Source organism: Antechinus flavipes, chromosome 1 (genome assembly GCF_016432865.1).
Source record: "Antechinus flavipes isolate AdamAnt ecotype Samford, QLD, Australia chromosome 1, AdamAnt_v2, whole genome shotgun sequence".
Lineage (NCBI taxonomy): Eukaryota > Metazoa > Chordata > Mammalia > Dasyuromorphia > Dasyuridae > Antechinus > Antechinus flavipes.
The window spans coordinates 706,839,796-706,850,577 of record NC_067398.1 but is presented as its reverse complement, the minus strand read 5'-3'; the positions used below and the strand labels follow the sequence as shown (position 1 = coordinate 706,850,577).

At 42.0% G+C, this 10,782-nt stretch overlaps 1 protein-coding gene across 1 annotated transcript in view; it reads left to right on the top strand.

Moving 5' to 3' along the window:
- Positions 1-452: 452 nt before the first annotated feature.
- SPPL3 (signal peptide peptidase like 3) overlaps positions 453-10,782 on the top strand; it is a 118,933-nt gene continuing 108,603 nt past the window's right edge. Inside the window, exon 1 of the mRNA XM_051972953.1 lies at positions 453-835. Coding sequence (XP_051828913.1) covers positions 813-835 — 23 coding nt within the window. The 5' untranslated portion in view covers positions 453-812. The remainder of the gene's footprint in view (positions 836-10,782) is intronic.

The window sequence follows — 10,782 nt, the reverse complement described above, 5'->3', positions numbered from 1 at the left end:
CCACCTCCCACCACCACCTCCGCCTGCTTCCAGCTTCGCGCGCCGCTGGGCGAGGGAGGGACAGACAAACGGCCCTAGCGGCAGCGGCCGTGGCGGGGAGGCCGGTCTAGCGTCCGGGGGCGGAGTCGGCGTCCGCGCGTCACGTGAGCGTGTTTTGGGCACGTGAGCGCGCGGAGGCCGCAGGCTCGCGCTCTCCCCCTCGCGCCGCCCCTGGCTGGCTCGAGGCTCGCAGGCTCGCGGGCGGGCGGGGAGCGGAGCGGGGCGGCCTCGAGCCGGAGCCGAGACAGAGAAGGAGCAAAGAGGGTACGAGTGAGCAAGCGAGTGGGCGAGCGCCGCCGCTGCTGCCGCGAGCCCGAGCCGGCCATGAGCCCCGGCCGCCGTCGCCGCCGCCGCCGCCTGAGCGCGGCGCCCCGGGGCCAGTGAGGGAACCAGGGAGGCTCTAGCGCCGCCGCCGCCGCCGCCGCCGCCGCCGCGGGCCTGCCCCTCCCCGCCCGTCTCCCGTCCCCGCCCGCAGCCTCAGCCGCCGCCGCCGGGAGAACCCGAGGGAGGCCCAAGCCCCGCCGCCGCGGAGCCGCCATGTTGGGATCGGAGCCGCCGCGGAGCCGCCGCCGCCGCGGAGGAGGTCGGTGAGAGAGTCAGAGGCCGGCGCCGCCCGCGGCCCGCGGAGGAGCGAGGCCCGAGGAGAAGTAGGAGGACGAGGCCCGGCCCTGCCGCGGCCTGCCGGGCCCGGCTCCGCAGCCCCGCCCGGCCCAGCGCTCGCGAGCGCCCTAGACGAGCCCGAGCCGGAGGACGAGACCCGCAGCAGCGAAGCCATGGCGGAGCAGACCTACTCGTGGTGAGACTCGGGGTGGAGGGGCCCCGGCCTGGGGGCTCCGGGAGGGAAGGGATTTTGCCTGGGACCCCCGGTGTGGAGGGGCCCAGGCCTGGGAGTTCCGGGGGTAGGGGACTTTGCCTGGGACGGCCACAGGGCCAAGCCTGAGGGAAGCGGGGCGAGGGCCGGGCGGGGCTCCAGAGTATGGACAGACAGATCTATATTGGGCAGCAGACTAAGGGTCATGGGTTTGGGGAGAATTAGAAAATGTTACCGAAGGAAAGGGGCAGGCACGATTCTTATTGGGTGGATAAAGGAATGGACACAGTGAGGAGGGGGCTTCATGAGGGGAATGGGCTACTTGGCCCACACAGAACAAGTCCCGGCAAGAGTTATTGTGGGGAGGGGTCTGTCTCCGGCCCAATTGTTAGAAAGTGGGAGGACGTGAGTCTTTTGGGTTCTCCTCCAGTCCTGGGGGGTGGGAGGGTCCAAGATTAAGGGAGTGTCGGGATGAATTCCCCTTCTAGGTATGGAGGATTGTGTGGACAGTGGTTATTTTGGAGTGACTGAGACCTCCTATATTCAACAGTTTGGGAGCTGGGAGCCTAGATGCTGGGGGTGGGGCAGCTATGTCATTCTTACCTCCACCCCCTTCTGAAATGAGAAGGGGGAGGTCATGACGATATGCTCTCCGGGCTGGGTTAATCCCCAGGTGTAGGAGCAGATGCTAGGGATGAAGATGAGGGCCATGTGGGAATGAATAGCCTTTGACTTCCATGGGGAGGAGAGGAACAGGGGCCAGGCAGCCGTCAAGGCAGTGCTGGAGTGAATGCTACATATGTGCCCATATGGAGTTGAGAGACATTGGGGGCCCATGGCAAGGTAGAAGGGGATTTTATGATATGAATGGACCTTATCTTATCCCTGCTTTGGGATAAACAAAGAGAAGAATGGTCGGTGATCTCAGCTTCCTAGAAGGGAGCTATAGGGTAGGGCAGAAGAGGCGATGGAGATTGGGGGGCTGGGGGCCATGATCTTTTAATAGACTAGTAATCACTGGAGTTCACAGTTAGTACTTTACTTAAGAACAGTTCTGCTAAATGGGTAGTGTTTTATCAATAACGCTCTACAGAGGAGAAAAGTAAAGCTTAGGGAAGTGACTGATTTCCTGGGGTCACACAGAGCTGGGATGCCAAGATTGGGGGATAGGACTTTAGTGTGTGGCACTTAACAGTGGGATTGCCTGTGTACCAGAGAAGGGTGGGCTAGGGCAAAAAGGATCAAGTTTCTCTAGGACAAGAGGATTATGATATGATACAAGGGAGCTATAAACATAGGACGGGAAAGAGGTGATAGTAGAATTTAAAAGTTGTGTTGAAGTTCTGAAGGGGAATGAGGGGAAAGTTGGCCAAGTAGACAGAATTCCCAAGATTCAAGGAAGAAGTATAGAAGTGGACCATATAAATATAATAATATAATAATTGTATCTAATAGAGTAGGAAGGGAAACTGCAAAGGGGGGCTGTGTGATCACAGACTATGGGATCTTAGATCAAGAGGCAGATAGAAGAGGTGGCAGAAAGCAGCTAGTCCAATCCCCTCATTTTGCAGATGTGGAAACTGAATCCTAGGACTTAGCACAGTTCTTGGGAAGTAAAATATTTGGTTGCTTGGATGAGTGACTTACCTGAGTCATACAGACACTTAGACCTTGTAAGAGATGCTCTTCCCTCTTCCATGACCTCAGGCTGCTCATACTCTAACCTATCAGTGTGTCTAGGAATCTTTCCACTCTCAAAGAGGACCATGCCATCAAGGAGGTGATGCCGTGACATGCATGAGGGAAGGCTGTGCACGGTCACCAGCCTCATGTTCTCCTCCAGAGCCATCTGGGTCCAGTGGCCAGATAGAGATTAGGATGACTGAAGATGACTTGGGATTCAGTGGGAGAACTTTGCCTTTTTGACCTAAAGGTTTGATTGAGGCAAAACCCATTCTGTGATTAAGGCTAGGTAAGAATTGAGGCAAAAAATGGCATCTTTGACCTAGTCACAAAAAAAAATTTCCAATCTGGGAGAGTAAGACCCTCTGTCATTCCTGCCAAAACAGAACTGGTTGCTGTTTGCATTCACTTTGAGTAAATCAGAGTCCTAACAATGATCAATTGGAGCTTGGCTTTGGACAGATTGTTGGCCAACATGGGAGAGGTAGAGTGATTTGAGTTTAAGGCTGGGTCCTAGTCCATAAACCCCAAAATATCTTGTGAGGTTTTAGCAGTCAAAAAAAAATTTGCATTCCTTCCAGCAGAGCACCTGAAGGTGAGCGTTTGATGTCCTATGTGGAAAGAAGTGGATAGAGCACTGGGCCGGGAGTCAGGAGTACCTGAGTTCAAATCCTACCCCTCACACTTTCTAGCTTTTTTACTCTGTCTGCCTCAGTTTTCTCATCTGTCAAATGAGCTGGAGAAGGAAATGGCAAACCACTTCAATATCTCTGCCAGAAATGTCCCAAATGGAGTTGCAGAGGGTCCGACACAATTGAATTACAACAGCGCTTTACCATCGTCCTGCCACTATATCTTTCATCACTATCATCTAATGTGCTAGTATACTGCAAGAACCCTACCACAGCCCCCTAAAATTTCCAGACTGTTCTTTCACATGGTAGCTGAACCCAAATAGAATATGATCACCTCGAGAATTGAGACTCTTTTTAGGTACTTGTATCTGAAGTGCCCAGCATAGTACTTGGCACATAGTAAGTGCTTACATGTTTGCTTACATGTTTAATTCATTTCCTTAATAGGAAATATAGTGGGGATATGATTATATATGTCCTTAGACTTCAATACTCCCAGAGTATTATTTAGCAAGTTATCAGAAGAGAATTGTTAGAAACTTATGGAAAGGAAATTATTGGGACATTGTGGCCAGACAGCCTAAATTAATGCCCGAATCAAAGTAGAAAAGTAGTGTTAACTATTCTTTTAAAATGAGTAATCTGATTTGTAGAACTAGAAGAAATCCAAGTACAGCTTTTTAATTTGTGAAGCTACAGTTTGAGTCCTTGGGACAGTATTTTGGGAATAAGAATGAGAAGGCTCCTTTTAGGAACAGGGATTTAGAGGGTTGTTACTATGGTGGTAGTGAAAATCAGGCTTTGGAGGAGAATAGTACAAATTTGGTACAAGTCTTGGAAGAGAGTCTGGAAAGAATATTGAGAAGGTTGTTGTAAATCTTTTGAGGAAAATGTTATTTGATAACAGCTCTGTGTGTGTGTGTGTGTGTGTGTGTGTGTGTCTGTGTGTCTGTGTGTCTGTGTGTGTATGAGAGAGAGAGAGAGAGATTTAGTTTTTCCAATCACATGTAAAGATGGTTTTCAGAATTCATCTTTTATAAAATTTTGACTTCCATTCCCCTGCCCCTTTTTATCCTCCTCTCCAAGACGGCAAGCAATCTGATATAGGTTATACATGTGTGCAATCACATAAACATTTCCACATTAGTTCTGTTGTAACAGCCACATTCTTAAGAAATGATGAGGAAATGGCAATGATAAAAACTCATATTTTTATCGCTCTTTAAGGTTTTCAGGGTATTTTTCTAATAACTCTGTGAGGTGAATAATGCAAGTATTATCCTCATTTAACCAAAGAGGAAACCAGACTGGAAGAAACAAAGTGCTCCACTCAAGGTTACTCAGCAAGTGAATGAATGAATGAATCAGTGAGAGTGAGTGGCACCACAAATTCTCAGACCACGTGGCAATCTTGCCTGTCCCATAATGGGGGACAGGATGTAAGAATGAAAAGGATGGGGCCTGGGAATCCTGTGTTCTAGCTGTGACTTCTATTAGGAGCCATGTGACGGTCCAAGTTATTTACTCTCCGAGCCTTAGGTTTGGAAGGAGTTGTACTTGCTATTCCTATCTCACACATCAAATGTAATAATATCTAAATGCTTTTGTGTTTTGCATGGTGAGTGGAAAAGTGGGTTTTGAAATAGTACTAGAGCTGAATGAAAGATTCAAGGCAGGGAGGTTCTTGTAAAGGCTATAGGAATTGAAGTTAGTAATTCCAGAGGAAAAGTCATGAGAGGGATGTTTGAAATAGGAAAAGAGCAGTATAATTTCCTAAGTTTGAGAGTGAATGTTTTTGTTTTGCCCAAAGGGAGAACCAAGAGTAGCTTTGGAGAAGATAAGCATTTTGAATTGGTCTGAAGAAATTTGCTAATTTAAGAGTTACTGACTTGATTGAAAGGTAACAAAGGTTTAAAAAAAAAAAAAAAAGGACTACAATTTTCTATATTGAAAAAGGGTAATAAAGAGTGATGTGATAAGCATTGTGATTGTTGGGAGTCTCCTGCACTGAGAGGTAGATAGACTATTGTTTACAAATTGCTTGACCCAGCAGAAATTTCCAGATGGCCATTTATTTAGCCTTTTGGTTCTGCAGTACAAAAATTCTGGATCAATAATAAGGTGGAGAGAAAAAAAAATCCAGAGAATGGCATGTGCAAGAAGTTGGGAAAATGACCATTTTAACTTGGTAAATGATCTTAGTCATAGATTTAAAACTTCTAGGACCTTCAAGAGAGGATCTGATCTAACCTTATATTTCACAGCTGAGAAAACATTATCTAGATGGTCTTATAGTTCCTTTGTAAATTAAGCTACCTTTCTATTTGAAGGATTGTCATACCCATTAAAGACTGTTTAAAACACGCCTTACAGCTTGAGCTCTTTTATTCTGTTGACTTCTCTGGTTCTTTTGTTTACTTTGCATTCAAGGAAGTCAAGGAACCACCTTTCCTTGCTTTAAGGGAGAGTTTTGAGTAGGAGAAAGTTACATTATTCTAGTCCTGTTTTCAGCATGGAGTGGATTGAAGAAGAAATAAAAGTTTCTCCAGTCAGAGCTTGGTACTCTTGCTTCATTATTTAGAGTGAAGTGTCACAAGAAACTCTAATAACAGAACAATCCAAAATTGGAATGGGCTTCCCCTGGACATAGTTGATGATTTATATGGGTTTCATACAAAAATCCTAATGGAAGGCACTATTATAATTTAAATAAATCAACAAAGGAATCAATGCATGTATTTATTTGAAATTTTTATAAGAGTTATGGTCCATGCACAAAATATGACTGAAATATCTGCACAAAATGTGATCAGAGACCAGCAGAGATTGAAGGATAGTTTATCATAGCTAAAGTTTTATTATTGATGCCATAAGGTCATTTTCCCCTGTTTTTTCTCAAAACTTACTTGGATTCCTTTTATTAGAAATACAGAAGAGAGGGGGAAAAAAGCAAATCGGGCAGGCAGTTGCTGAAGGCCAACGTTGTTGTTAGGTTACTTACTGGTGATCCTTAGCCCTGAGTTTGGAAATAGTGGAGTATGTTTTAAGTAGTTCAGCTTCAAACTTGGCTTGATTCCTACTTCTTCCAAAACAATCATGTGTAATCAGTCTTCGGATACTACCAGATCTTCTTTCCTTATGTTTCTCAAACTTTTTTTTTTAATTCTTCTTACTAGCATCTTATATTAGTCTCTTGATGACCCCATGCAATCTGTAGCTTGGACCCAGACAGTCTGGCCAGGCCTATGCCCCATTCTTCTGTCTAAACCCTATCCTAGTTATCCCTATCCAAGGACACCGGTTTTCTCCTCCCTCACTGTGACTCATTTCCCCATCCATTTTACTAGTCCCTTGCTTTGGAATATCCTTCCTGGCTCCCTTCCTGCCTATCTGAGTCCTACCTGATCTTCCAGACTGCTCTGGTCTCTGCTCACCTTTGAAGCCTCTCTAGCCCTAGGGCATTGGAATGATAATTTTAGACTATACTCTAAGAGTGCTAACTTCGCTGAAGGTGCTGACCTTTGCTAGAGGGCCTTCTCCTCCTGGAGTTAGTTCTCTAAGCTAATGTACTCATTTGTGCAGACCACAAATAGCTGACCAAGTATGCCCAAGGTTTGCAAAGTGCTTTACATACATTTTGTTTGATTCTTAAACAATCCTGTTTAGTAAGTAGGCCAGGTACTATCCCCATTTTTATTAGGAATTGAAGCTTTTAGAGGTTTTGATTCCACTTAAGTCACTTAATATCTGAGACCTTCTTTTTGGACTGTCCCTCATCCTCAGATATCCTGACTTACTATTCTATTCTTGCTAACTGTTATCCTATTCCTCTTCTGCTCCATGTAGCTAAATTCCCAAAAGTACATCAACATAGGTGTTTCCACTGTCTGTTCCACCTATGGTCTGGCTTCTGACCCCATTAATCTACCAAACCTGCTCTCTGAAGTTACCAGTGATTTCATAATTGTCAGAGCCAATGACCTGTTCACAGTTCTCATTCTGTGCAAACTCTCTGCAGCCTTTAACACTATCACCAACTTTTCCTTGTTAACTTCTGTAGGTTTTTAGGACATTATTTTGTCCCTTCTTGCTTATCTGACCAATTCTTCTATGTTTGCTGGATTCTCGTCCAGATTGTGACCTCTAACTAGACGGCTCCCACAGGGTTCTCTCCTGGACCCCTTTTAAGAGTTAGTTCCGATCTCATCTTTTGCAAGAAAGATTGCCATTCATGGATCCTCCTCCATATTTATCTTGTATGCATGCTCATGTGCCCATCAAAAGGTGGCCACTTGAGGGCAGGCACCCTGTTTTTGTTTGTCTTTGTATTCCTATTGCTTAACACAGTACTTAATAAAGTTAGGTGGGTAGTACAACAGATAGTGACTAGGCTTTAAACCACTGTCTAATTGCAAGCTGTTTTTAAAATTTGTTGACTTATGGCATTTTGTATCTATTATACCCTAAGTTCTTGGAGGGTAGACTCAGAAAGCTCTGCTGACTCCTCAAGTTATTATACTTTACCTCTACTGACTGCCTATAAGATTTTCAAGTTTCCATAGGCACCTTAGAGCTGGGAAAAATCTTAGAAGTCATTGATTCTCCTCATGAGCATTAAAGATGAGGAAACTTGAGACCAAGAAAGGCAGTAAGTTAAGTGGTTGAGGAGAGAGGGGGAGGAAATCTCTTACTGCAGTTAGACTCTGCTGTTACTTAGTGTAAACTCACTTATATCCAATAGTCATTTTTCCCATGGTTTTTATACATTGCCTACATAATCAAAATGTAAAGTTCTTTAGGGCAGAGCTTATATTTTATATTTTCTATATATATCCTATAGTACCCACTATATTAATTATATATAGTACTTGCTTAATAAATAATGTTGCTGGGTTTTTCAAGCTGTCTTATCCTTGTTGAAGAAATACAAATAAAACTTGAAAGAAGATACTATCATAGATTAAGCAATTTTTTTTTTTTTTTTTTTAAGGAAAGTGGGTAGCAGTAGAAGTTTGGACCAGAATTGGATTTTCCTTAATAAAGTCTCGGCTCCATGTTGTAGTGATTATTAAAATGTTCCTAAGAATGGGAAGTGCCATTCCTAAAAAAGTTTAAAAGTCATTGGCTGGTTGTTGTTGGGTATACTACCAAAATCTTTATTCTTGATCTGTAGCTGGAGGATACAAACTTAACTACCTGCATAGAGCATCACACACAGAAATAATAAAAGCACCTGCCTGGATGGGAAGTAGTGGGCCTTGGTTTGCTCTGGTTCCTTCTGAGCTTCGGGACACTGAGCAAGGTACTTTTCTCCACTTCACTTTACTCATATGTAACGTGAAAGGCACAGACTACATAGTCTAGAAGGTCCATTTTGACTCTTAAAGTACTGTAATATTTTGACTTAACTGTCCATGGTGTCAGAGTAAAGGTTGTAATGAAGTCTCAGTCTCTAGATTCCCTGTAGTACTGTGTGTAAACAGGGACATCACAACTGATTTAAATGTCTTTGTGAAGGAAGACTCTGGGATTATTGCACAGTGTCTGTGCAAGCTGGATTTACACACTAAGATTCCAGCAGTTTAGTTTTAAAAGTACATCTTGTCTGTAGTTAATTTATAGTGTTGTGGTGGTATTTCTAGTGATGGATGATTTAAGCTAAAATTAACCAAAGCTATGCACCATAAATTTGTATTGAAATCATTTCCCTTAATGTTTATTGTAAATGTTTGGTGAAAAATACTTGTGTTTACAGCATATCAGTACATAATTTGTCAAATAATACTGTGAATTAAACTGCATGTCTAATGTTCCCAAAATTGATTTCCATGTCAGTTACATATTTATGTTAGAGATGACATAAAATATTTTGAACTGTTATAAAGTTGTAGAATTTATTTCTATTTAGAGAGTAATGGGTTTTGTAGCACTTTGATAATTTTTACTCACTTCGTGCTGTTCCTGCAGAAACCCAGGGTTATCCTGAAAGAACATCTTCTATGCAGCTACTGATCATGGTGTCCAAATCTTGATGAGATTACTTCCCAATTTGGTATCAGTTCAACATTTTTAAGTATCTACTGTATATGTAAGTCTCTAGGAGATTTAAAAGTGTATCTTTTCATTTTTAAAAAATCGATAATTTTAGTTAAACTTAAAGTTTAAAGAATCCTTATTTAGAGTTCAAAAAAAATCTTGATTTTGTTTCCAAGCAATCTTTATTTAAATGAGGAACATTTTCCTGCTTGATTTCTAGAGCAGTTTTTTTTTTAATTAAGCTTTTTATTTTTTTTAGAATTTGGAAATAAAGTTCTTTTTTTAGTTTTTAAAATAATAGAATGCATATGACCTGATGGAATGGAAATAAGCTGGAAGGGAGAAGGAATAGTGGAAGAGAAGGAGGGGTTAAAATTGCAAATCATGATGTCTACATGTTGAATTTCTTTAATATCTAAATAGATTGGTTTTAAAGATTAAACTGAAGAAAATTTTGCTTTTTTACAGTGAAAAATAGAATTAGAGTAGTTCTTGAGACATGTAATTTTGGACACACAGCATGTTGAGATAAATTTGTTTAGCAGCTTCAGAAGTCCATTTGCTATTCACAAACACCTTTTTCCATTGAACTACCTTATGACCTTTCCATCAAAAATAAGAGGATGACTAGGCTTAGAATGAGCAAAGCTAATCATAAAGAAAAATCTTAAGTTTGATTCTTATGGAATTAGTAATTAATTGTTACCTCAGGTTCAGTTGGCTAGCCTATTACCTGTTCATTAAAGTTAAGCTTAAAATAAACCAACCTTGCTCAGATGCCCTCAAAAGATCAGATTGAGATACTTCTAAAGAATAGAGTCCAAATATTTTAAGCTATCACTCTAATTAGACTGAGAGCATGAATTGTCTTTTGCCTTCCTGTCACCAACCCTTAGCAAAGAACCTGACATGGAATAGGACTTAAATGCATGTTGACTGACTGATGGCTATAACTTACATAACCTATATCTGGCAGAAAATGCTGGTTTTTCCAAGCCTCAAGTTATTTTATTGGACTTGGTCATGTGGATCAATCTTTGGGCACAGAGAAGTGTAGAGTAAAATGATGAAAAGTAATGAAGAATCTATGAATTAGCTTGAACTTAAAGGCATGCATTTTTTCATGTAGATCACCATGAATTTTCGATGAAAACTTTAAGATAGTTTGTGTTCCACAGGGTTTTTTTCCTTGAAGCTATTTACCATATTTCAGAAACTATTGCTTCAAAATTTATCAATCTACACACAAAAAAAAACTATAACAATAAAAGTGGATAGAATTACCTCTCACAAAAAAAAAAAAAAAAAGAATGTTGTGAAATTAAAAAGAACAAAGGCTGCCCCAAAGAAGAGATAAAAAGACACCTTTCCATATGTACATTACAAGGGTAGAATGTTCATGGATCTTGGACATTGCATATTATTTCGGGCTTTTTTACCCCGATATAGTAATTAGTTTTGCTGAATTTTCTCTTCCTCTTTTTTCCCTTTCAAAAAAATCTTATAAGAGAGCGTAGGAGAAACGAATGAGGAAATCTAGATGTAAGAATTTAAAAAACCTTTTTAAAGTCTGTTTTA